Source organism: Cavia porcellus, unplaced genomic scaffold (assembly GCF_034190915.1).
Source record: "Cavia porcellus strain 051 isolate PalLab524CR breed Dunkin Hartley unplaced genomic scaffold, mCavPor4.1 scaffold_22, whole genome shotgun sequence".
In the NCBI taxonomy this organism is placed as follows: Eukaryota; Metazoa; Chordata; class Mammalia; order Rodentia; family Caviidae; genus Cavia; species Cavia porcellus.
Window position 1 is genome coordinate 20,464,959 of NW_026947505.1, and position 27,567 is coordinate 20,492,525.

Consider the following 27,567-nt stretch of genomic DNA (forward strand, 5'->3'; position numbering starts at 1 on the left):
AAGACCTTGTCTCAAAAAGACAAGAAAAATAATAAAATGAAATAAAGTTTTGTTTCTGGAAGAGTTAATTAAAAGCACAGAACTAATGTTGAGCTGTTGACTTTGTTTTCCTCAAATCTTATGGAAGATGCAAATATTGACTGGAAGCTTTTTCCAGAAGGTGCACTGTTATAATTTAAAAGCGAATTTGTAAAGGTGAACGTTAGCCTGTTTTAAGCATTTTCAAAGTCCCCTGTGAAACAGTCAGAATAACCACAGTGAAAAATGTCTCCAGCTTCAACTTCTCAGATGTGTCAATGTGTAAGTCTAGGTAAGACTTACATTTTAGGGGCCAGGATTTAGCTCCGCAGTGTAAGTGCCTGCCTGGCAGGCGCAAGGTCCTGAGGTTGTGAGTTTGATCCCTGGTACCAAAAATTTAGGCTGAAAGGCTGTGGCTGTTAGATGTTACAGTTGGCAGAATCTGTTTTCATTTGTCACTATTCAATTTCCATTCTTCTCCTTTGACCTTGCATTTTCATGCCAGTGAAAGTAGAAATGAATAAAAATTTCTTTCTTGCTTATGAAATCTAATGAATAAATTTGTACTGAATATCTCATATTTAAGGAATTTTTAGTTGATGACATAAAAGTTATTTGCATAAAAGAGGCAAATGCCCCTCCCCTCCACCTGAATATGCAACAAACAAAAATTTTAAAAATAGCAACATTTTATAAAATCATTCAGCTAAAATCTCTTGAGATAATCCATATGTAGAGTGTTTCTGTTATCAAGACCATGGTTTTGAGCTACTTCATCAGAATGTAGTAATGTGTTGTAGAAGGAAACTCAGCAAAAAGATCAAAACCCAGAGATTTGAAAATTAATTATCATACCCAGCTCTTAGCTGATAGCCACCATAGGCTGATGCTAAAAACATCAAGCCTGAAAAGAGTATTTTTTCCTTAAATTAAAACTGAGTGGAAGGAAGGACCTAAAGCTTTGATTGTAACGTGGAATGTTTTTTGGTGGTTAGGTGTCAGCCTAGATGGGAAGAAGATCTTGGTAGTAGGAGCTCATGGATCCTTAGAAGCTGCCCTGCAGTGCCTGTTCCAGAGAAGAGGGTCCATGACAATGATCTCCCAGTGGAAAACACATCGGCTTCAAAGCAAGGTAAAGCATATATGGGAAACATGCGACCTTGAATGTGCTTGGGGCAGAAATGAAGAAGCACCAGAAATGTGTAAGCTAAGGATTTAATTTAACTGTTAGAGAAAGAACAACAGAAAATCTCTAAGAAGGAAAAGAATAAAAAGCAGATATTAATGCAATAGAAAGCAAATATATGCGAACAATTCTCAATAAATCCAAAAGTTGACTCTTGAAAAGGATTTGGAAAATAAACACACTATTAGCCAAAATAAGACAAAAGAGAGCAACAGGAATAGGGGTGAACAAGGAGGTACACCCACAAAAATCATTTTTTATAAAGGAATATATGTGTATTATTCTTCCAGACTTGAAAGTTTGTATGAAATGAAGACTTTCCTTGAAACATGTTGTATGAAATGAAGACTTTCCTTGAAACATGTTGGCTCACCATGTGGATTTAGATAAAACTTAATAGACAAATCCACTTTAAGACAGTGAATCAATCTGCTTATTATCCAATCAATAAACTGTGTATTTGGACACAGTGGATGTGGATGGAGATGGAACAGAGGGAAAAACTTTCATGTCTTTTTTCCTTTTTATAACAGAGTTATTTATTCTGTTTTTCTAATTAAAGGTCTAGCTGGATACCAGTGAGAGGAGAGGGGTGGAGTAACTGCTGGCATGGGGACTGCATGTAACGGGATATGACTTGAGGGGTGGGGGAGGGAAGAGTGCCTCTCCCTGAAGGGAGGCCAGTGGTCAGACCTGTCCTTTTCCTTCCTCATCCGAGATCTCTTATCCTCCTCTGTTCTCTTGTCTTGATCTCTGTCTCAATCTCCATCTATCTTGTGCTCTCTCCCTGAACCACATCCTTGGGTAGCAGTTGTAACTTGGCCATTAACCCAACTCCAATAAGACCTTTAGCTGTCACTGTGCAGTGAAGGCCTTTGTGATGTAGGTCCATGGAGAGCACTTAGCAGACTGCGCTTTGTCACAGGGCATGGTGAAATTAAGTCGATCTTTACGTTGATGTGTGTCTTTTCCCTCTCTTTCTTAAATTTCATTTTAATATTTAATGCATTGTGGTTTGTATTTATACTTACTGAAAGAAAATGCTCCACATTTTTGTTTGGTTTTCTAGGGTATTGCTTTGAGTGACCATTAGTGAAATAATAGCTTATTTTGAAGGAGAAATAAAGCATTGCTGCTCTTGAACATCTGAAGTGTGAACAAGGATGCATAAAATTGCAGACTATCAGCACTTCAGTTAATGCATACTGATTTAGCAAAGGCGAAGTCCTAGATCAAAATAGTCTTGGTAGGAGTTAGCCACCTACAGTTGAGAAAGAAAATTATTTTAGAAATATATGGGAAAACAAGGAATTAATACTTTTGGGTAGTCATTGATACACACAGTTTTGTAAATAAGGTCATTTTAAAGTGTTATTTTTTTCTCTATGGTGCTGGAGATCAGACTCAGAGCCTTGAGCTTCTTAGGCAAGTGCTCTCTCTACTGCTGAGCCCTAAAATTTTAAAGCTTTTTTGAGTTGTTTTCTAACACTGTTGGAGTTCATTATCTTAAGAGAGAAGGTATTGGTCTGTGACTTCTGGGATTTACTCAGGATTGGGAGGTGTGGAGCCTTGGGCCTTTTGTCTTAAACTGGGCAATGAGTGTCCAGGTGTCTTAAATTCTTTTATAGTTTCACATCCGAAATGGTTCACACAGTTTTCCATTTCAGAAAATCACAATGCAAGTCACACATCTTGAGCAAAGTGAATTTAAATAAAATGTGCACATTGGGTATGATAAATTACAGTAGGCTGTGCCTGTTTGCAGTTGTTCTGTCCTTGATTTCAGTTATATGGTGTCAACTGGGGTCTGAACAAATAGAAATAGAAAATTCCCAAATAAGCAATTCATAAGTTTTCGATTTCATGCTTTTCTGGGTGGTGTGACAAGATCATGGGCAGCATGGCAGGCACCCCTTTCTCTCGTGTGTTTGCTCTCCACCCATTATCAACAAGTGACCTTCCTGGGTATCTGAACAGGGGTGACTGCATCACAGTGCTATGTTCAACTCACCTTTATTTTACATTATGAGGGCTCCAAAGAGTAATTGTGATTCCGGCAAATCAGATACGCCACAGAAGCTGTAAAAGGAGCTGGATACTGCTCTCTTTAAGTACAAAAGGTGAAAGTTGATCATGGGTGTGTATGTATATGAATAATCAATATATTTAGGGTTCAATGCTATGATTCAGGTATTCATGGGAGGTCTTGGAATGTATCTGATTGTAAAGCAGTGGGTGTGGAAGGGAACTGCTGTACACAGAAACAAGATCTAAAACTAATGTTTCCCACGCGGCTATGAGAGAATGTTAGTGAGGAGCATGTTGCAGTCCTTCCAGGGAGGGCAAGTGACTGGATGGAGATTTGGAATGCTTGCGTGGCAGGTGGATCTAAAGGGTGCAATGCTTGTTTCAAAACTGCTCCGGAATGTGAACTGGCAAGGGAGTGGAACCTGTGCGCATTTTTAGTCACTACCACACGGTGGCAGCCTATTCAAGAAAATGTTTGAACAATATTTACAGTTTTAAATTTTTTTTATTTTAATGGTATTGAGAATTGAACCTAAGACCTTGCACTTGCTAGGCAAGTCCTCAATTGTGAACCGGCCCCCTCCCCAGACCCTATTCTGTTCTTGAACACCCAGAATTTTCTGTTGGGAAATTTAGTGGAAGAGGAAAATAAACCATGCCCTGCACTGAACAGCTGTGGTAGAAAAGAAAATGCCTTCATTGGCAGTTGAATGTTTTCACAGCTGTCATAGATACTTTCACTAGTTGTATCTGTATTTTTGAAAAACAAAGGCATTTTTCAAAGTACTTTTTTATTATGGTAATACATCACCTTGGCTCTGTACTTTGGGATGGATCTCATCCTAACTTTGAGAAATGAGAAAGATGCAGTGCATGATTTTCTTGAGAACCTAGAAATTGGGAACATTCCCATTTACACACATATGAGAAGTCTCTCTTTAGTGGTTGATGTACGTACACCTTCTGCCGAAGTCCTTAGGGCACACAGTGATACCATCGTGGATCTTAGAGGCTCAGAAATGTTACTGCTTTATCTTTGCAGACAAAACACAAGAGACCGAAGGTTAGAGCTGCCTGTACTTGTCCTTACGTGTTTGGCCACTACCTGGTAGATACAAACCTCTGTATATACCAGGCTCCTCCCTGCCACATGTCACACCTTTGACGTTCTGTTTTCCATACTGGCTACAGAGTGTCTGTAGCCACACTTCCTAAAGATAAACTTCTGTGCTTCAGCCTGATGCTGGAATTATCACGGCACTGTCTCTCATTTCTGTAAGAAGAAATTGAAGGCAATGTTTTTTTTATTTTGTTTTGCTTTCTGAGACAGGGCTTTGCCGTGTAGTTCAGGCTGGTCTTGAGCTCACTTTGTAGCCCAAGCTCATCTTGAACTTGCAGCAATCCTCCTGTGGCAGCCTCACCAGGACTGGGATTACAGGCACGTGCCATCGCTGCAGGCTTGGAGAAGACAATCTTGCTGTTTGTTTTTCGCCCAGTAACTCTGACCTTCCTTGGAGTCCTGGTAATAGGTAAACCAACCTTCCAGGGTCAGCAAGTCCTTCCTTTGGGGCCACAGTGGTGCAGACGAAATCAGGGCATGGGAAAGTGGACAGGGACGGGTTCTGGCTATGTTTTTCACACCTTTGGAAAAAGGTCATGTGGAAAACGGTAGAAGTATATTTTTAACAACAAAAAGAGTTGGGGAAAAAAGAAAACAAGCAAAGAAATGTGGCCACTGAGTAGTATATTACCTCTCTGAGGCATGTGTTACATGCTTGCAGTCATACATTATCTGAAGTCTCAAGAAATGCCTTGTGAAACGATTTCTTTTTGTAAACATCATGTTTAGTCAGTATAATCTTGCAAGACCACTGTTGTATGTGTGGCCTGCCCTTGTGACAGAAGGTTGATGCAGAGTCTTACCACACTTATACTTGACTTGAAATGAGACACCCTGTTGGACATCTGCCTTGGGTTTCCAGAGTTGAGAATGTGAGGGGTTTGGGTATCAGGGTGGGACTATGTGACACTATGGTCCCATCTCCCACCTCCTGAAATACAGGTGGTCTTACAGATGAAAGGTGACCTTTAAGCCATCAGGCAGTTCTGCAGCCATGCAAAGTGTCATGGAAAATTTGGAGTGAGGCCCACTGTGTGTGTCCCATCAGGCAACAAAACCTTGGCTTTGGAGACACAACGCTCAGCTTTAGGCCACTTTCTTCCAGGTAGGAAAGGGATTCAGACACTGCCTCCCCTCCTGGGCTGTTATGAAAATGATACAAAATCATGATGTGGGCCAGTCAGATTGGATATAGTCTGGTATACAGTTCGGAAGCCTGGGTGGTTATGTTTCTGCTGTCTGAACCTGAGGCAGGAAAATGTCTTTCTTTCTTTTTTTTTTTGGTTTTTCGAGGCAGGTTTTGCTGTGTAGCCCAGGCTGACCTCAAACTCTGGGCAGTTCTCCTGCCTCAGCCTCCTAAGTCCTGGGATTACAGGCATGCACCACCATACTTGGCCTGTCTGTGTCTTTTTATCAGTGAGATCTCTCAACAATATGCTAGCCAAGGAAGCCAATCCCAAAGCAAAACTAAGAGATAGTGTCCCAGAGAGCAGAGGAACTGACCAGAATGGGTACCTAGCTTTAGCTCGTCCTCTAAGTCTGCAATAGTAATTTTTCAGTTGTATGTAATAGCCTTTTCCTCCAAAGCTGAGAGCCTCACCCTTCTTGAGATTGCAAGATAGCTACCGGGAAAATGTCTTCAGACAATATCTGCTGGGGGTTCCTGGTGATTTCTAGGTCTTACAGTTTTAAAGAACAGTTACTTTGAGTTGTTAAATAGAAATGGACTTTTTCTTTAGCTGCTTGCTTAAATCTAAAGATGTTGAATGGATACTGCTGTCAATGTAGTTGCAATGTGTCCCCTAAGGATTCAGATAGTAGAAGCTTGGTTTGCAGTGTGGCAGTGTTAAGAGTTAGTGGGACCTTTTGTAAAGTCCCTAGTTATTTTATTATAGTAATGAAAAACAAACCAGTATGCGTCCTGATTATGCCTAAAATTTCAAGGGAGCCTGAGCATGAAAAATTGAGATTTGCCTTCCTGGAGTTCTGTAAAAAACCACACAGAGCTCTGTGTTTGGTGCCTTTATAATTGATGCCCACTGCCACTTAGGAATACGTTTCTGCTTTGTTTCTGTGTGTCACTTGAATTCGGACTTTGGGCTGCATTATGCATTTCTGTGAGTGTCCTAGAGAGGTGGAGGAGAAAGGTGTCTGGGCATTTTTCCGGGTTAGCCATGTGCTGCAGAGCATGAGAGGTCAGTAGGCCACAGCACTGGGGTGCATGTCTTTGGGTAGGACTGACGAATCCTCGCCTTCCTCCACAGCACAGGCCCCCACAGTCAGCCTCCCAGGCTCACAGTTGGGCTGTTGGGAACTTGTCTAGGTTGGTGGTACACTCTTCCTCATCCTGATGATTTTATCTGATGCTGAGAGGATGATTTGCACTTGGTATCTCTGCAGTGATATGGAGCCCTCTCTTCACTAGCGAGAGACTGACAGGCTCTGCAGGGCTGTGTTCCCTCAGGAGTCTGCACAGAGCCCGAGGCTAGGGCACAGCTGGAGAATAGGGCTGATGTGGCCTCCAGCTGGGATGAGTCTGGTTGTCCCCAGCTGCATGCAGGAGAAAGCACCTTGAAGTAAGAGAACCATTTTATTTGGTTTTTCTCAGAGGCTCTCGTTTCTCCTGCTTGAATAGAGAGACCCTAAAAACCGGTACAGCAGCAGGAGAACGAAAATAATAGATCTTTCATTTCCAAAGGATCAAAGTGTATCTAGCTTTTTGAGCAAAGCTACATTACAACAAGGTTGTTTCCAGTTTAAATTTAGCACACAGCATGGCTTAGGACTATAGAAAGTGACCTAAAAATTTGGAAATGTATTGGTGTTCTACGTGTTAAAAGGTTGAGATAGGAATGGGAATCTCTTGGCTTCCCTTTGCTGTTTTATTTTGTTACTGGAGATTGAGCCTAGGGCCTTTACATTCAGCTGAATTCTTGACCTTTTTTATTTTGAGACAGGGTCTTGCTAGTCACTGAATTAATTGCCCAGGCCAAACTTATGATTCTCCTGCCTGTGCCTCCAAGAGTGCTGAAATAACAGGCATAAAACTAGCACGCTTGGCACTTAGTGGCACAGCACTTTCCTGGCATGCAGCAAGCCCTGGGTTTGATCCCTAACACTGAAAAATAAAAATAAAATAAACTGGATTAGTGAGTCATGTGACAGTTCTTTTATAGAAGAGGGTATGCTTAAGATACTACCATATGGGAGCAGAGATCACTGGCATTTGTTGAGTGAATGTGTGTGATCAAGCACTGCTCTGTATCTCACAGCAGATTGTCTCAGTTACACTACTAGGCACACTTACACTATGAGGGATGACCGTTATTGTCCACATATTACAAGCAAGGAAACTGAGGCTCCGAGAAGGGGCTTTCAAAAAAATCATACAGTAAGATATGCTATGGTTTGACTCTCAAGCATCCTCAATTTTTTGGTGCCAGGGATCGAACTCACAACCTCATACTTGCCAGTCAGGCATCTTAGGCATATTGTTCATACGTCAAATATGTGAGCAAAAAGATGCAACAAAAACACCATTTAACTCCACCATTTCCCTACTTTCCTTTCCTTTCAGATGTCCTTCCTGTATCTTCTAGGCAGTGTTTTCTATTTCAGTCTCCAAGGGTTATGCCGCAAGTATTTGAAGGTTCATTTGAACCTGGAACATATAGCATTAGAAGTGGGATAGAGTCATGGGGCTGTGGAGCCTGTTTAACAAATACAGCAACAGGATCGTGTGAGGTAGTCTCAGTCTCGCTTGCAGGAAACTTTATCTAGAGCTTGGTGTCTTTGGGCTGCGGAGTTCAGTTCAGCCTCTGTGCTGCCTCTGTTACTTTGCAGCCATGTGTGGGCCCACAAACATGTATCTTCATAGTCTTCAGGGGCCAGGCAGGAAGTGAGATATATATTTCATGAAAGAGCTGTCACTTGTGCTCTGCAGAAAACAGGCCAGTAACGTGTAACGTCACCCTTTGTCCACTTACATCTAATCTTTTTTTGCTTCTTACTCAAAAGGGAGTGTTTCCAAGGACATAGCATTAGAATCTTTTAAAGGGAAGGTCTTTGCATTGTCTTGTGCATTTTTATTTGTATGGAAATTTTGTTTCCAAGGCTCTTTGTATATGTTGTTCCTGTTACAACCCTGCAAAAGATAGCCTGGGCCTTGGCAGTCTGTGCAGTCCGTGGGTAGGTCGCTTGGAAGGAGGGAAGTCTGAGCTTAAATCCAGGTGATGTGGCTTCAGGAGTAGGATTCTTCACTGGCTGCCTGCATTCCTTGCTTCTCAGGGGAACAGGCCAGGAGTGCTCCTCCCGGTGAGGTTTGAGATGGGAAGGGGTAAGTGCCAGGAAATGCAAAGCTGCCTTTCCCACAGCAGTGTTGATTGCTATAACCATGAGCACCCTGCATTTGTGGAAATGAGTGGTTGACAGCATGCAGAGTGTCCGGGGCCTGCATGCCTTTGTGGAGCAGAGCTTGCCGTTGGCCCTCTAGGAACTGCACCCTGAGCGATTCTTCACCCTGTGCTGCTCCTTGGGGCTGTTTGTCTCACGAAGAAGGGCCCGTCCTCACACCCGACTCCTCTGTACCCTACGTTTTAATTCTATTATTTTTTCTCAATTGTCCAGTGTATGCCCTTACCAGACTTGAAGCAGCGTTTCCTTTTCTCATCTGTCATATCTTTTGGAAGTGTCAGGCTCACTATAAGAGGGATTGGCTGTCTCTGGAGCATTTTGGACACATCTGTGTATCTTTGATATTCTCTTCTCATACATCAAGCAGTTGAATTATGAAGTTAGAACAGAATCAAGGAGCATTTAAGAAAAGGAAGGTCATTTATTATCTTTTGGGGGAGATTTGCTAGACACATACTGAAATCATAGTTCTCAGTTGTCCATTTGGCTTGTAGTTTTACTGATTTATGAAATAACCACAAGAGAAGTCTTATAACTTTAAGAGCTAATAATGTGTTTTACTGATCACAAATGATTGCAAAAAATATACTAGGTTACTGAAAGGAAAAAAAAATTCTCTCAGAGTGAGATCACTGGGTGGGCACAAAACAAGGGAAATACCTTTTACTGCCTTTGTCATCCTCTTATCTTGCCAAAATATTACAGCATCTGAATGAAAACATCTGAATGGCTTGACATTCTAATTTGCAAGCACACACACTGTTACCTTAATGTTCCTATTTGGGAGTATGTTTACTATTTTAGGAAACTATCTGTACCAATTCACAGCTACAGAGCAATAACCTTTTTTCATTTTGTTTTGTTTTGTGTTTGAGACAGTCTCGCTGTGTAGTTCAGGCTAGCCTTGAACTCGCTGCAGCCCAGGCTGACCCAGCCTCTGGAGTGCAGGGATTACAGGCATGCACTACCATGCTTGACCCAGAGCAATAATTTTATGGTTGATGTTCGCTAATGTCATATAAAATGTTAGACATTCTAAGTGTGGAAATTTTCAGAGTAGCTGGAAATGGTGGCACACCGTAATCCCAGCACTCTGGAGGCTGAGGTAGGAGGATTGAAGAAGAAAAATTCAAGATTAAACAGATTTTGTTCATAAAAAATTCTGCTTGGTGAAATCTCCATATTCAGGCAACACACTCATGTAGAAAGACTATAGCAGGCGTGGTTGTTATAGTAAAGTTGCTGATGAATTCCTTAATGCTAGAAATGGATTTTTTGCTTCTTGTCTTGCTTGGCCTGTAGATGTCATGCACACCTGTTAACCACAGCCCTTTCCTTTCAGCAGGTACTTTCACCCCTTCTGCTTTTTCACTCATGGATCACACTGTTGTCTACCTTTTGCTCCTTTTATCACGGAAGAACCGTATTTCCCAAGGATGCCCTTGAGCCCCATTTCCTTTCCATTCCCCACGTTCCCTTTGGGGAACATTAACAAGCCTCTGGTTTTAACTTCAGTCTGTGTGTTGTGGGTAACAGTCTGTACCCCCGCTCCCTGGCCATTTCCTCTTCTAGACCTGTGCATTCAGCCTCCTGCCAAATGCTTCCACTCCGATGTCTTGCCGTTACCTTTTCTCTTCTCCGCTGGCTTTTTTCAGCCCATTCTCAATCCAGCTTCCAGAAGAGTCTCCCAAAGCACCTCTGACTATATGAGGGCAGCCGTTACAGCAGAGCCCGCTCTGCCTGTTTTTAAGAAAATATCAACAAATTTGGAAATTCTGATGTTTTATAAAATAAAAGTGACATTGTCTAAAAAGCAAAACATCAAATTTTTCTCAGGACTTTGTCACGAGGAGGTCAAGGAGCCTCCATGTTACATAAGATTTCCATAGGTACTTCCCATGGCCTTGCGTAATGTGATCCGTAAAGCCACCTAACTGGGCACACACGGTGCCACAGATAGGCCCAGTTTGTTGAAAGTGGAAGGCTAAGTGAGGTGACCTGTGGGTGTGGCAGGCGCTGCCCTCCCCTCAGAACTGCTCTGCATTTTGACTTTTATCAAGAATCCCAGTGTCTGGGGATAAATATCAGTAAAGTTTACTTACAGGTTGTGGGAGAAAACCACAAATCGAAGATTTCATATTTTCTCCCCAACATGGTTTACAGTGTGCATCTGCCTTCACCCCCATCTTGAAGACCCCAGCTCTGAAATCCCATAGGCAGGAATAGATTTTTATTCTCGGGTACCTCCATGTCTGCCACTGTTGGCACTCAAGAAATGTCAAGTGACTGTTTTCACTGAAGGATCTTGAATTTCTTTTGGTGTCTTTAGTTGTTTTAATTTTAAAAGCACATCTTTGCTGGAAAAGCAAATTGTTAATTTTTAAAAGTAATGTTTTTTTTAACTTCATGTTCTTAACTGTGCTGGTAATATTCAAAGGTTATAGAAGCAGTCTTCATATGTCGCAGATAATAAAAACCATGGTTCTTAAAAAAAAAAAAACTTCCCATTCTTTTCCAGTCCTGAAACTCATGCATCTTTAAAAAGCCTGATAGTAGGAGATAAAGTCTGTCTTGTAGCCAAGAGGGTGGTGCAATCCTTGCTGTAGTTAAAAATCTCTTAAAATGCATTATATTTGCTAAATATAAGAGTGTAATGTTCTTGCCAGGTCACATCTGTCATCTGGTCCCTTTTTCTCCATTCTCTGACACTTGCCCCCTCCCTTTAACAATCACCAGTTTGGAGAAGAACAATTTCCATGTTATCTGCGCACTGCCCCTCCTCCAAGCTCCACATCAGTATCCCTGGAACTGTGGTGTCTTACTATTGTTTTAACATTTGGTCTCCTGCCTGGGGAGTGGGTGGTTCACTTTAAGCTACCCTACTCCAGTCTCCGCCGAGAAAGCAATATTTTGTTATGAGGTAAAGTTTCAAGCCAAGCTCCGGCTAGGGCCTTTCCCATGTGGGAATTGGAAAGCAGGAACAGCCAGTGAGATGATAATTCTCCTTGAATTTGAGCTCATTAAAATCTTCTCTTGTCCTTCGAGGGTTGTTTATTGATTTAAGCATCTAGCACTTTTCCTTTCCAGAAAGAATTAGCATCTCTGACGTGATCATGCCTGAGGGAGGAGGTTTTTGTCTTTTCTCTGTGGGATTAACTGTCCCCCAGTTGCTTATTACCCCAGCACACTTCAGAGTTATATGTAGGTACAAAATTGAGGGGCCAGAGTGAGAGTCCCAAGATTCATAGGTAATGAAAAGAACAGATTGTATCAAGGCACCGCGTTTGGAAACCAGAGTGTTATTAGGGAGCTTGTATGATTTGTGATCCTTGGTTTTTTTCCTAAAATGAACATTTCAGCATTGTTCATATGGACCTCCTTTTCTTAGATGTTTCATAGCTTGTTCTGATTTTTGTTGCTGTTGTGCATGAAAATCTAGCGAAATGGTGTTTTGTATCAGCTGATCAGCAGCAATCCTCTGGGGTTGAATTAATGGCAGTCATTTGTGTATGTAAATGAGAAAATACAGTTTTTAAACAGATGTTTAAATTTTACTTGCTGCCAGAACACTTTTTCCCCTAAATATAAAATCACCCAGAAGTCTAGCTGCTTTGCAGATCTATCTGTAGAGATCAGGTTTAGCTGGAATGAGCCAGATTGCTGGAGATATTAATTGCATACTCAGTGTAGTTTTTGGCCCTATATTATAAGAAAAGAACAGTTATTCATGCAGATGTTTTAGGATAGGGATTTCTTTTTTCAGAACGATTAATCCATAGATTCAGTGAAGGATCTATGGATTAATTGTGGCACAATTTCATTGTGTTTTTCCACTTTGGATGCTATATATGCTGAAAAGTGATAGTGTTTTTTTTTCTTATTTGAATGATCACATTGACCAAATATTTCCTGGGTGCTCCCTTTTAAAAGTTGACTTTGTTGGCCATATGAAAAGACATTTTAAGTTGTCATCCTGCTACTCCATCAGGGGAGCGTGGGGCTGTCTTTGATTGGGTTCTTTGTTCATAAAACAGGTTGTACTATCATGGGTCTCCTTCTGTGATTCCTAAAAGATATCGGTGAATGCATCCCCCAGCTCGTTGTTCACAACTGAGGTGCACAAGCTAGTCCGGTTTTCCTGAATATTCAGGCAGCAGCCTAACCAAGCTGAGAATGTAGAGTACATTTGTTTGCTGGATGGCCATGGGAGAAGTCAGTGGTGGTGATGTGGTAGAAGTGTTTTGGGGTTTAATCTTCTGCTCCTCCATTTGAACCTGCAGACTGCAGGCAGTTGGGGAGCAGTGAAATGGAGAAAGAGCTGGTTGTGTAAGAGTGCCTGGGAAGCATGAGGTCCTGAGTTCAATTCCTGATAAAAAGACTGAGTACACTGAGAAAAACAGGACATGCTACCGAGCTTCTTTTTTTTTTTCCTTCATTTTTATCGGTACCAGGGATCAAACTCACGATTGCCTGTTTGCAAGGCAGGTACTTATGCTGCTGAGCTAAATCCCTAGCCCCTACAGAGCTTCTTAAACTCCACGAGCTGCAGTTTCCTAGTCTACAAAATAGCATAGTACCAGGAGTCACCCCTGACTTAGGTAGTTGCCCCTGTTTTCTACATGGGTCTGACAATTCCTTGTGTGACTTTTCCTCTACTTGTGTGTCCCATTTGATATCATCTGTGGCTCGGCAATGCCTGGACAGGTGATCGTTTTTATTTTTATAAAATCACACTCAGCTTCTTATTCTGCTTCTAGAAGTAGCCAGGGATGCTCCTGCAGTGTGATAGGATCAAAATACAAGCAGAACAGACTGATGTGTTTTGCAGTAGTGGCTCCATTCTTACGTCTTTTTAAGGGGGGGAAAAATAAGCAGTTGGACAAAAGGTTAACCAAAGCCTCAAGGAAAATGAGTTTTTATTCTCCAGCTCCTGCCAGTCCTTCTAGGGTTATAGCAGAAGTTCCATATGGGTTTCATTTTAGTAGTATACAACCAAAGCCCATTTTCTCCTAGGCCACTTCATGAATCAAGATGTCTTTGCCATCTCTTGTGGCCATCAGTCAGGGACCCAATCCTTTTCTTTAAGTTATGCACTTAGTGGTGAAAATGTATACAGGTGCTAATTAAAAAAATATATGGCATGTGTTTAAGCAAAAAAAAAAAAAAGAAAATTATTACAGTAAAAGTCACATTGCCACCAATCCCCCCAAAACTAATCCCCTTTGCTTTCACTTGTCCCATTGCTCTTGTCACTTCCTGAAGCAGTTCTGAACGTCCTTCTTCATGAGTATCTTTCTGAGGTGACTAAAAATATGGTGAATGCTGCTGCATGCCATCCCGTGGAAAGGCATTATGAAAACTTTAGTGTGTCCTCATCTGCCACCTTATTCTCTGGATATAGCATGTGTGACTTCTGGCTCCTTCTCCAAAGTCAAAATGACCATGAAAGGTAGACATGTTGTATCAGTTTAGGACACTGAAGCATCAAAATAACAGCAACTAAAGAAACTCACAAAAGAAGACTTCCAGAACCACTTGAGAAAGTGGCAGGAAGACGGGATAAGGAAGTGTGTTTGAAGCAAGGGGGAATGTTTTCAGGGAAGTTAATGGCAATGTCTTTTATTGTAATAAAGTTTTAAATGTAAATATTTACCATGTATTTTGATCACATCTCATGTACCCTGAGGATATTTTTGAGGTTTCATTCTTTTCTTTCTAGGATATCTTAGTCATATTCCGTTTATTGTTATATATGCTTGAAAGGAGACAAGTGATTCCATCCATATCTTCAGTTTGGAACAAAACTCTAAATACGTGATATTCTGTTAGTTACATCAATAATTGGTCATGGCTTTTTGCTACAGATTAAAATGTGCATTTTTTTTTTCTTTTTCCCTTTAGCTTCATGAGGCTGACATTGTGATCTTAGGCTCACCTAAGCCAGAGGAGATTCCCCTTACGTGGATCCAGCCAGGAACCACTGTTCTCAACTGCTTCCATGACTTCCTGTCAGGTAAATGTCCTAACAACGTTGGGGAGGGGCACTGACTAAGGCAGGTGAGATTGTTAGAAGAAATGGTAGCCTTGGTCATTCCGAGCAGAGTGTGTTGAGGGCTGGATTTGATATGAGCATGTAGGACTGGAGACTTAGGCTGCTGGACTTAGCTTGGCAGAGGAGATTAGATGTCCTGGGGCAACTTGCCTCCCCGGCCTTGTTGAAGCATCCTTCTGGCCTCTACCACCTGACCGTTGAGGCAGTTGTAACCTAAAGGAGACAGGTTTGTGTAGAGTAAACCAGAAATACTTATTTTCACAGTCTTAAAACATGGTGGAGTTGTCTCATCTAGAGAAATCTTAGCTGAATCTCAGTGTGTAAAGCAGAGTTGCCGGAAGGGGTGGGATTGAAATTCAGCTTTGGATCTCCCATATTTCCCCTCACAATGACACCTGAAGTACTTCCTCAGGGCCCAAGGTCACCTCTGTGCACCATGCAAATCACCAGTGGAAACAACTGGTTTTAGGGTTGCTGTTGTCCGGTAGTATCTCTCCAAAGGATCCAGTAATGTCATGGACCATGACAGGCCCCCTACATAATCCCTGTATCACAGAGGGCGCTAGAGATAGCGCCAAAGGGAGGCCAAGGCGCCACTTTCCTGTTCTCTTTGGCTTTGACCTGCAAACCATTGTGGAGAAGACTGAGCTTGTCTCAGGGCGGGCAGCCTTTTGTCCCCACGCTGGGTGAAGGTGCACCGCGCAGAGAAGGCCTCTTCCTTTCACCTCCCCCAGGGCCACAGTCTGTGTGGTCTTGAACCTTTGAGGCAATCTCAGGACAGATTCAGCCACACCCGAAGGCTGGCCCTGACCCTCCCCCAGGGAAGCCTAGGAACATACTGTTTCCCAGCGAACCCCCAGAACTGGGAGCGTGGTGTGGGCTGGAAAGGGCCACTTGTCAGGTGTCAGACAAAGCAGAGGTGCAGTTACATGTGAATGTGGGTTCCATGACTCTTTTTAACAGAAATAGTGTTTGCCACATAACTTCTGTGAACTGTGTGACATTTCTACATAGAACTTAGATTTTTCTCCTGAAAAAGGGCTCTAAACTCTGAATGGTGGATGTGGCAGATTAGTATCTCATCGACGATTTCTCTGCTCAGAATCCTGGTGAGGTTAGGAAAGTCAGCTTGGGAATTCATTATGTCTTTTGCATGATTTTTTTTTTTTTTTTTGCCATATTTACCTTTTTTTAAACAAAGGTTTGAAAACCTACTTCAGTGTTCTCTTAAAATTTCTTTAAGCTCATTATTATGTGCAAATGACATATTTTATTTTAGTAAAATGGTCTTATTTCTAAGAATGTTTTCACTCTTGTTTTTGAAAAAGGTATTCCTGAAAATGTGAGGTTTCAGTGCCACAGTGCTCTTGGGAGGAGTGTAAAAGACAAAAATGTTGTATGTTCATTTAGTGATTCTATAAAGTAGACTAATTGTAGTTGACTTCTTGTAAATTCTGGTCCTATTATAGTAGTTTTCTTCACTTTTGAGTGCTCAGTCCCCACCTGGTAGTATTCAGTGAGTTTTGGGGCAGCCAGTATTTTACTTAGCCAGAATTATACTGGTAGTGTTTGAGTGCTGGCACATTGACAAATGTTCCCTGCAGCTGAGGGGGTGGCTCTTGGGACAAGATAAGGTGATAGCCCAGGAATTGTGCTTGAGAAACGATTACATTACCTGCTGAATCTTTTCATTTCACTGTGTCTGAGTTGAAGATGAAGAAATTATTTGTTTATTTATACTTTGGCGTTTCATTTTTGTTTTTTGAGACAAGTTCTCACTGTGTAGCTCAAACTGACCTTGAACTTACAACAGTTCTGCCTCAGCCACCCAAGTGCCGGGAGTATAGGGGTGACCACCACGCCCAACCAGAGTTGTAGATTTTAAAACAGGGAGATGTGAGTGTTCTCTAGCTAAAGGATTTACATTTTATTATTATTTTAGAAGTTATTTTAAATGAAGAAGTTTGCTGTGTTCTGGTAACAGCTTGCATGCTAAGGAGCAGAACTGACCCTAACTAAAACCATTTTCTACTTCACGTATCATTTCCCAAGTGCCGTTCATAATAGCATTACATTTCTAAGCAATCAAAGTTTTTATTTTATCAGCTTTGATTACTGGGAAAGTTTACCCTCTGCGTTAAGTTACAGAAAGGTTTTCTTCCTCTCTTTTCTTCATAATCTTGCCATTAAAAACAAATGAGTAGATTTTTGGAAATATTATTAAAAAGAGAAGTGCTTTTGTTTAAATTTAAGACCAGAAGAAGAATGCTTAATACACTTGTGGCCGTGTGCAGGCAGCGCTATGTAATGAAGTTTTCATCCTCACCGTGATGGTGAAGTCTCCCACCCCGTGAAAGGAGATGGGATGGGGCGGTGTAAGGTGAGGTCATCCGGCAGAGGCGCACTATTGAATACCTAATCTTTGGAGAGCCTCTCCTGATGGCTAATGTCCCAGAAGTTGTGCTTGGAAAACAATTACACCAAGCCTGCTGGGGCTGCACTTCCCACCATCGTCTGAGTTCAGCGTGTAGATTGCAAAGCGGGGAGATGGCAGCGCTGTTTTCTAGCTGGAAGAGTAGCAACATTTTTCTGTTGTTAAAAAATTATTTTACATGAAAGAAATGGGCTGTGATGTTGTAATTGCTTGCTTGCTAAAGAGCAGAATTTGCCCTAAGCAAGACCACTTTGTGCTCTGAAGATTTGGGGCCTGATGTATCACACAGGACAAAGAAGCTAGTCTTATGGTTCAGGTCCACAGAACAGCATCGAGATACTAAACCAGGTTTCTGAGTGGTTTACACCACCATTTTAAGTCAGCTTAGCTCTGTTAATTGTGGGATCGAGGGGGGTAAATGTCAGGCCACATTTGGGGCTCATGGTAATATATAAGGGGATCAGTGCTGGGGACTTTGGCAGTCCCCAACAGTGCCTCCAAAGGGAGACAGCTAATGTAGTGCTAAGGGCATGGATTTCACAGTTACGGTTACCCTGACTCAAAGAGAGGGGCCTGTTTTTGTTTTTTTTTTTCTCTAATTCTTAGTTGTATTTCACTTATAGGCTGTGTGATTTTGAGGAAATACTTAAAATCCCCAGTTTCGTGGTGAATGAAAGGAGAGAGGGAATGTTGGGAGAAGCAAATGAGATGATACCCCAGGCAACGCCTCTTTCCAGTAGTAGTAGCTCTCCAGAAACTGCTCCCCACCGCACCCTCATTGTTTCTCTGTCTCCGGTGCACAAGTAAGGTGACCCCATCACAGCAGAGTATATGGATGTACTCAAAAATCGTGCCCAAGGAAGGGAGAGGCCCAGGGAAACCCTGAAATTGGAAGAAGGCAGCTTTAGAAAACTTGGACTTTAATCATCTTCATGTGTTTTGAATAAAATAAGGATGTTTATGATTTTTTAATTTTAGTTATTCCAAAACCCATCATATTTTTATTAGCTTCTCTTTATTTCCCTAGAAATTCTGAGTGTTATATATGATTGGTCTTCCTTTTTTTTTTTCTCCCTTAGAAATTCTGATTCTTTTAATTAGGTCTCATCTATCTATTTATCTATGCATCCTCAATGCTGAGGATTAAACCAGAGACCTACAACAGGCTAGCAAGCCTTCTGCTCCCGAGCTATACCCATCTCTAACTTTTACTTTTATGCAGTTCTGTATTAATTGCTTTATAATTTGGATTTAGTGGTCCCAAAAGCATACAGGTGTAAGGTGGTAATGTTGTTACGATACATTTCTAAGGGTGATGTGCTTTTGTTTGATGGTGGGGCACAGATGATTTTAAACTAGAAGGGTAGCTCTACACTAAATGATTTATACTGAGTCCATTTATTGCATTTTACGTTCTTATGGTGCTTTTGGGACAGAATCTCATTATGTATTCCAGGCTGCCTCAAATCCATTAGGATTCTCCTGCTTCAGCCTCTTGAGTGCTGGGAGACAGGCGTGCACCACCACATCTGACTATTGAATGTTACTTTTTTCTCCTACAGAGTCAATATTAACTGAAAAACTAATCACTAATGTATTTTTTAAAAGTTTTATCTTCACTGGTTTCTAAACTTTTTTGTTCTTCCTGATTTTGTAACCTCACATTAAGTTTTTGGAGTAACTACCCTTCCTGGGGGGAAGAAGCATTTGGACGTTGGGTATGTGGGTCTTTTGCAGTAAGACGGCTGCCTTCCGCCAGCCTGCAGGAAAGCCCAGCCAGGTCAGGATAGCAGAGAGGCAGGAAGAGGAAGGAACGTGCCTCGGCCCCTCACAAGTCACTTACTCTTCTGGCAAATTTCCCAGGGTGGTCTCAGAACAGCTCGTGTCAGGGAACGGGCTTTCTGCCTTCCGGGACAGCATGATAGCCCATTAGCCTTAAATTTTCCTATTTCAGAAATTTTCATTATCATAGAAACATTTATAAATGAAAGGCTGACTTTTAAAGTGATTCATTGGCTGTCTCTGGAGGAGCCGAGAATTAAATTCCAGTACTTAGTGGGAAGTGAGAAGACCCATCTGCAGGTCGGCACAGGACTCACAGCGTGCTGGAGTCCAAGCCCAGACCTTGGACAGCCCCCAGGTGGGGCTGCCTCACGAGGGCCCTGGTGGTGAAGTAATGATTTCCTTTTCAAGTCCCTTTTGCCTTGAAATTTGCTAAGGATGAATGTGTTCCTGATTCACCGAGTTACCTGATTTACCAAGTTACTGCCTTATACTGTCTGGGTTCAGAAATTTTAATTTGGTTTCAAGATTGGAGGTTGAAGTAGGAGAATCCCAAGTTCAGTCAGGTTGGGCAACTCTTCCAAAAAAGAAAATAAATCTGGTAAAGTACAGAAAAAAATATATATATGTATATATGTGTATGTGCGTGTGTATAGATAGATGGGTAGATATTTAGAGACTGTGGGCTTTCGGATACGTGTTTAAGTTCTTGTTGTTTTTAGCAGAGCAGAAGTTAACTTTGCAGGTAGCAAAGCTTACCCTACATGCGTACAAATGAGAGGGCTGCAGAGGGAGCAGGCCTGGCCTCTGGTGGGCATCCTCTGCTGTCCACATCTTCTGATAGTTATTGATGGTGAGCTTTGAGCTCAGCCAGGGTCTTGGGGGAAGAGAAAGGTTTTCACAGCTTTTTTAGTGTTAGTCACAGGCTTCTGTATTTCCGGCTGCAGATTCCCGTGCGGTGGTCCCACCAGTCAGATCATACTTGCTGCTTTCTCGCATACACATCTCACCATTTTCTGGTCCATTCCCAGCAGCTTTTTACTACTCTGGATTAATTTTCTTTAAGTCACTTTGGGTTGAAAGGAGAGAGAGGCCTGCTCTTGAGCTGGAAGCCTTGCAAGAGTTTTTTTGTTGTCCATGCTTGCTCCTCACGTGGCCTATCCACATTTATTGAAATCACTTCTAGGGTGGTTTAAATGTCTGTATTCATACAGTGTTTCAAAACAGCGTACTTCTCCCTTTTGCTAAGCCCTGTGTTACACAAGTGGGTGTAATTCTAAGAAGAATTTACTATAACTGTGTGGGTGAAATAATCTTCAATCACATGGATGCTTGTGATTATATTTAAAATTGCTGTCAGCTCCTGGAATGTTGCTTTACTGTATTCCCCACCAGTTAAAGATGGAAGAATGACACCTATAATCCCAGCTAGTTAGAGGCTGCGGCAGGAAAATCACAAGTGCAATGCCAGCCTGAACAACTTAGTGAGACCCTGTCTCAAATTTTAAAAAATAAAAATCTAGCTCAGATTTTTAGCTGAGCTCAGTAGATCTAGCTCAGTATTCCCTGGGTCCAGTCCCTAATGCTGGGGGAAAAAAGAATAAAGAAGAAGGTTAAACATATATATTTTTTTCTGTAGTAGTTGGACAAGATTTTAAGATCAGATCTCTAGTGGTTAAAACAAAACAAAACAAATCTCTCTCATCCTCTGACTCTTGCCTTTTGCCTAGATATGATTTATAAAACTGAAGTGTTGTTAATCTTTAAACAGTACCTGAGGGGATATGACTTTCCAACACCCTTAGTACATTTGACAATAGAGCATCACAAAACACATACTCTTTAAGTGTTTTGTGTGTTTTCTTGCAAAGGACTGTCAGCAACATGTATAATTTAGAGTAGCATGATCCAAAGAAAGAAAAAAATATTCTTTCTTAATTCAAAAAAGTTGCTGTTAGAAACATTGCCTTCCCTTAAGGAAGGATATAAGTGAAAGTGTTTTGCGTGTATGTTTACTTTTTATAAATTTTACAAGTGCTAACTGGAGGAAGGAAAAGTAGGATTACTATCGGTGTGTTTCTATTTTGAAGACCAGATGTGCTCCCTTTTTGTTACTCTGAAAAAATACCGGAGAGAATCAACTTAAAAGGAGGAAAGCTTTATTTTGGCTCTTGATTTTAGAGAGTCGGTTCATGGTTGCTTGACCCTGTTTCTTTGGGCCTGTGACAGCATAGTACAACATGTTTCAGTCATACAGTGGAGGAGACCGTTCATGACACCCGGAAAGCAAAGAGGTGGGGTCCCCATATCCTACTCAAGGGCATATTCCTTCCACCCAGTGCCCTGACTTCTCCCAGGCTCGCCCTCTTGAAGGTTCTTCCATCTCCCAACAGTGCCACAAACTGGCACCCACGCCTCTTACAAGTGAGCTATGGGGAACTTTCAGGATATAAGCATAAAGTTCACATCCTAAAATGTAATTTCTTGGTTTCAGTGGGAAATTGATTATGCACTTTTATGACAGGGATGGGGGGGTTGTTTTGAGATAGAGTCTCACTATGCATTTCAGGCTGGCCTTTGAACTCACTCTGTAGTCCAGGCTGACCTCCAACTTGCAGCGATCCTCCTAAGTCAGCCTCCTGAGTGCTGGGATTATAACTATGTGCCACCATACCTAGCCCATAATAGGGATTTTTTAAATGATCAAATCCATTGGTTTGGCTGGGCTTATCCTGTGTTTTGCCTCAGTGTTATGCCTTGTTATGCCTCAGTGTCCACTTCTTTTCTGTGTATACTGTCCAGGAAAGGTTATAAGTCCTTATAAGATGAAGCCACACTGCATCAAAAATCCAAAGTTACATAGTAAGTAATTCTGACAGGTTATGTTGTGGAAAACAGTATGTTTACCTGTCCCTTTTTTTCCAAGCAGTATTTTTACTCTAATAGTTTAATCATACACACTGAATACAAGTATTTCACACGCCACATCCCATTTCATTTCACAGACTTCTGTGAGGTTGATATTACCCGTGCTAATTAACAATCGCCAGTGGGAGGCGGAAGCATGATTTTAATCAAGGTCTAACTCTAAGGTCAGCACCCGATCTGCCACCTCTGCTGCCTTGCACTGTTTTTCACATATTCCCGTGATCTGTCTTGAGCTCCTCCTGTGTAGATCTCTAATAATGCTTCGTAGGAGAGACTGAGCACCTAGATGTTTTGTTCTGGTTAAATGTGAGATACAGTTTCCTGAAACAGAATGTGCACTGCTGAATCACATCTGTGTGTATCCTGGGGCAAATATTAGGTCTGTGATGATAAACCTTTTCGAGACCAAACTGCAACCCAAACCCCACATATTTATTCCAGAGTGCCAACACTGCAATTAAACCTGAATACTCAAGTTTGAGTTTAGAGAAAATATCGTCTAATGCTCTTGGCTGCCGGCATGATTTGGCTCATGTGCTGACAGAGTACGCATGCCATAAGTTAGTCACCATTGGCTTAGGTGAACATTTCTGTGATGTAAAATATAAAACAGGTCCAGTCAGAGGTGATCCACCTGCCATTGTGGCCTGACCTTCCGACTTCTTCAGCTGAAAATCGAGACTATTATTCAGTGCATTGATTTTCGCAAGGAGCAGTCGGTTAAAATAATGGCATTATGCTCAAAGTCTTTTTTTTTGTTTGTTTGTTTTTTCTCAAACTCTGCGCAGGAAAGCTTAGCTGTGGTTCTCCCAGGGCCCATCTGAATGGACTCATTGCAGAAGATGACGTGGGTCTCCTTGCCGCAGCTCTGCGGATTCAGGTTTGTTCAGCACAGCTTTGAGAATTTTGAATGGGGAGGTCAGACTAATTGTTGCTAACAGTTTGAAGTCTTTTCTCTTTACCATGTACAGTATTAGGCACTTCACACACCCACTGGCAAGCCCAGTGATAAATGGGGAATGAGACTCAAGTCATTTGTGTCAGTGGTTGCATGGCATGTATAGGAGAGGGCCCCAAACCAGGATCTGTGTTTTAATTATCTACTGCTGTGCAACACATTAACTCCTAAATGTAGCACCTTAGAGTAACACGCCTGCAGTAGCTCATAGTTTCTGTGAGGCAGAGACTCAGGAGCCCATTGGCTAGGTAGTTCTAGCTCAGGGCCGCTCCTGTGATTAAAATCAAGATGTTGTCTAGGGCTGCAGTCACACAGAGACTTGGCTGGAACAGGATGATGCACTCACCTGGCCAATGGTGTCCGACATTTAACTCCTCCCTGGCTATTGTCCAGATGCTCTGGTTCCTCACCCTGTGGATCTTGCCTGAGGCTCCTTGCAATGTGACGGCTAATTTCCCCAGAATGGGTGGTCGAGGTGGAGAGCTGCTGGGAGATTTGGCTTTCATGCTGACAGCGAGGGTTCTGCGTGCCTGCTGAGGCACGCATTCCGTGGCTTAGCCACCACTGGCTTAGGTGAACATTTCTGAGATGTAAAATATAAAACAGGCCCAATCAGAGCAGGAGGAGGCCCCCGAGTGTTTTATGGTGTATCTCTGATCAGACCTTGCCACTGCTTTTTTTTGTTATTTCTTAGAAATAAGTCAACACGTGTAGTTCATATTCAAATGAAAGAGAATTGTATTTACCTCCTAAAGACAAGATCTTAAAAATACTGGCAGACACGTTAGTGAAACACCATCATCTATGTGACATAAAGCCAAGGTCCCCTGCTTGTTACTATATTTGCTGAGGGTTCTAACAGTGCTGTTGCCTACAGTGGTGGTGTCTCTGGCAGTGACATCGATGAGTGATAGAGAAGCCAGAGGCTCCAGTTGCTTCCACTGCAGAATTAAATGGAAACAAGTTTTAATTCATTTCTTTTTTATGTACAAGGTATACACAAGATTTTTACATTACTGTATTTTAAATTACATTTCAAATACAGCCAAATTTTATTTCCATTTAATTTCTTCCTAATGTTTCATGTATATGTACGCATATAGATGATTACTTGGAATTCAACTTGCTTTTTCACTTCTACCAACAACAGAAAAATGGCATCTGAAGTTCATGTACATTTTGAAAATCGGGCATTCCAACTGATCATGAGTGTAGTCTCCTATTTTCCTCATTTTTCTTTTCCAGTTGAGATGAACAATTTTATCTGTATACTGGATGCCTTCCATGAACACAAGCTATTTTTTTTTTTTTTTTTTAAACTGGTGCCGGGGATCGAACTCACGACCACGCACTTGCAAGGCAGGCGCTTATGCCGCTGAGCTAAATCCCCAGGCCCAACACAAGCAATTTTAATGGTGCTTATAGCTCACATTTTTCTTCTCAAGCAAAACCTGCAAGCCTAATTACATGTGAATAAAATTATTGCTAATATTCTATTAGTTTATCACATGTGCCATGATCGTTTTTGCTCTGTAATGCCTGTGAGTGGTATCCCCACAGTTTTCACCTCTGTAACCTGTTTTCCTCACTTCCTCTTGAAGAACATGGTCAGCAGTGGACGGAGGTGGCTCCGAGAACAGCAGCACAGGAGGTGGAGACTTCACTGCCTGAAGCTGCAGCCTCTCTCCCCCGTGCCAAGGTAACCCTGGTGCTCCCATGTCAGCTCCCTGAGTGCCACAGATCGCCTGTTAGTCCCTGGGTGAGGGCATAACTCAAAAGTATTTTGGTTTTGGAAGGAGATAAGTCTTCTCTGAGCATCAGATTGTCACATGATTGTCTCATCATAAATCCTTTAAAATGAAATCATGGTGAACACATTTTGATATTCTATCAGTTCTAAGGTTTTTATTGTACTATTTAATTTTGTTTAAGTGACATGTCCATAAAGGGAAATGTGTTTTCTTAGTATTCACAAAGCAGTGGTTTTAGACTGGACAAAATATGGGAATACAGTATTTAGAATATGCTTTTTAGGGCTCAAAGCGCCCAGGACCCAGATGAGCTTGGTCTTAAGGGCAAGCAGGTCTCCACTCTGGAAGTAAATGGTCAGCTGAAGCAAATGTCACTCCTCCCAGGGACTGTGCTCAGCTTCAGAACTCTCTGATAGGATACTCTAGTAATCCAGATAGGTAATTTCTACACAGCAGCATTTAATGAGGTATAAGCTGCATATTCTTTGCATAAATTTAGAACCATGATCTGTAAGATGTAATCTCAATGTGTGATCTCGAACAGTTAGGTAGATGTGACCTGAGCCAGAGAAGTGCACTTTCCAGCCTCCTACTGAGTCCTCCCCTCTGCCCCACCACAGAGAATTGGCCCGGGCATCTTACAGGTGTACGCAGTGCCAGTGCCCATCTAGCAGTGCAGGGATGCTGAGAGTGAAGTAGATAAACCCTCCAGGAATTGACTGATTTGTCTCTTGATGACCCAGTGCTTTTTAGAATTGACCTCTATTCCTTGGGCAGTCAGGCATTCCGCTCTGGTTTGATTATGCCACCAGGCTGGGGCAGGTCTCCCTTGCAATAAACAGCTTTGTCTTGCTCTGCTGTGTTCTAATTAATACATAAATTTCAGGGAGGAATATTCTTTGTAACATCCCTATATTTGAGCAATTTGTTTGATAAACTATATAGTTTTTTTAAAGTTATTTATGTTAATGAACTTTAGTTTTTACCAGTAAATCAGTAAGTTGTACTTAGAGCTAAAAAAAATTTTAAAAAATTAGGATAGGTTGCACTAACTTCAGTACCAGAGACTTAAAATTCTACCTGGAAGCAATAAACTTATTAATTAAAAAGAAAAGAAAAGAAACTTGGGGAAAAAAACAAAAATTCTACTTGGGGAGGGATGTTTTATTGTTTAATCAAATTTCAGGAGCCACTAGGGAGAGAAAGAGGCAGGCTGACTAGTTCATGAATCACTCAAAAAATCAAAATGATGTCACTGTGACCCTTTAGCTGGCAACCAGAAAAGCTTAGATTCTCCCAAGATTTGGCTCTTGAGTAAAATGTGTAACTAGGAAAGCAAAATGAAATAGGATTCCAGCAAATAAAGGCAAATGAGCAGAGGATTAGAAGACACTGTGCCAGGTGGCCTAGAGAGGACCTGGTAGGGAGCCCTGAACTCAGCCCGCACAAAGTTTGAGGGGTGTCTGCCTCCCTTCTTCTCACTTCTCTGGTATCTTTTTGGGCAGTTGAAGTGCAGATGCTGTGTCTTCTTCATCAAGATCAGACCCTACTGCTGGGTGTGGTGGCTCACGCCTGTAATCCCAGCACTCGGGAGGCTGAGGCGGGAGGATCGTTGCAAATTTGAGACCAGCCTGGGCTACAAAGTGAGACCCCGTCTCAAAAAAGACAAAAAAGAGAAAAAAAATCAGACCCTACTGTTTCATAGAGGAGAGCATAGGGTCATAGTTGAGCTGAGCAGATCAACAGCAGTGGCAACAGAAAAATATCAGAGCCAGGGGAGCAGCTTGTCGTAGAGAGGGTGGGTGTCCTTTGCCCACCAGGAGACCCTCATGTCACCAGCTTGACAAGTCAGGGAATGGCTGTCCTCTCTAGTGTGTCCTGTAGAATGGTTCTTGGGTGCCAGTTCTCCTGTGCTCAAGGCTCTGGGCTAGCCTTGCTGCAGGGCATAACTACCTCCCCTGTCTTGCGTCATGGTCGTCTTGAGTGAAACTGAAGAGTCACATTAGATGCCCAGCCACACTCCAGAGTGCCTAAAATTCCCTTAACCTGAAGTTGAACGTCAGGCACTTGTACCAACAATGAAGTAATTAATAAAATATTTTTGAAACATAATTTTGGATTAGAAATAGAAAGAGAAAGGGAAAGTATGGATGGAAAAAAACAAAGTAGTATTTCCACATTTTCTAGTAGCCCAGAGATACATGTAGCTAGCCCGCTAGGAGAGTATTGTACAGTAGCCCTCCTCTACTGCAGTTCGGTGCCTGCGCTATGTCTGACTCGCTTGAGGGAGGCCTTTGCACACATTGTAGCATACAGCTGTTTCCCTGTGGCACAGGGCCTATCTTGTGCCTGGACACAATTCTGGGATCTTGGTCAGTATTTTGGAGTCACATCTCTGAAAAACATGTATCACTTTCTCATGCATGTTAATTGTTAGCAGTTGTGCTTAGCTTAATAGCACCCTAGAGAGGGATGGGACCACAAAGCGATTGCAACCACTTAGTCACTGGCATGATGTGTGACTGTTTTTCACTCTTGCAACGACCACCTAAGCTGAGGAGACTTTGTCTCTTTTGTGTTTCTTTCCTCCTAGTGATATAGAAATTTCAAGAGCACAGACTCCAAAAGCTGTGGACATCCTTGCCAAAGAGATAGGATTGCTTGCAGATGAAATTGAAATCTATGGCAAAAGCAAAGCCAAAGTCCGTTTGTCCCTGCTGGAAAGGTTAAAGGATCAAGCAGACGGAAAATACGTCTTAGTTGCTGGGTAAGACTCTGTTCAAAAAACCTACTCTACCAAGGAGACATGTTTGTCAAGCTGCCTTCCATGTTTATTTCTGTCCTCACACCCCTGAAATACAGCCTGTTCTCAAATTTGACATTACTGTGTCTATTTT

At 42.0% G+C, this 27,567-nt stretch overlaps 1 protein-coding gene across 3 annotated transcripts in view; it reads left to right on the forward strand.

The window, feature by feature from the left end:
* Window positions 1-27,567, forward strand: part of Mthfd1l (methylenetetrahydrofolate dehydrogenase (NADP+ dependent) 1 like) — a 180,997-nt gene that overhangs the window by 17,151 nt on the left and 136,279 nt on the right. For all 3 annotated transcript variants that reach the window (XM_063232907.1, XM_023564547.2, XM_023564546.2), the window contains exons 7-11: window positions 1,014-1,150; window positions 14,667-14,778; window positions 22,750-22,841; window positions 24,521-24,618; window positions 27,264-27,437. In XM_063232907.1, the coding sequence (XP_063088977.1) occupies window positions 1,014-1,150; window positions 14,667-14,778; window positions 22,750-22,841; window positions 24,521-24,618; window positions 27,264-27,437 (613 nt within the window). The remainder of the gene's footprint in view (window positions 1-1,013; window positions 1,151-14,666; window positions 14,779-22,749; window positions 22,842-24,520; window positions 24,619-27,263; window positions 27,438-27,567) is intronic.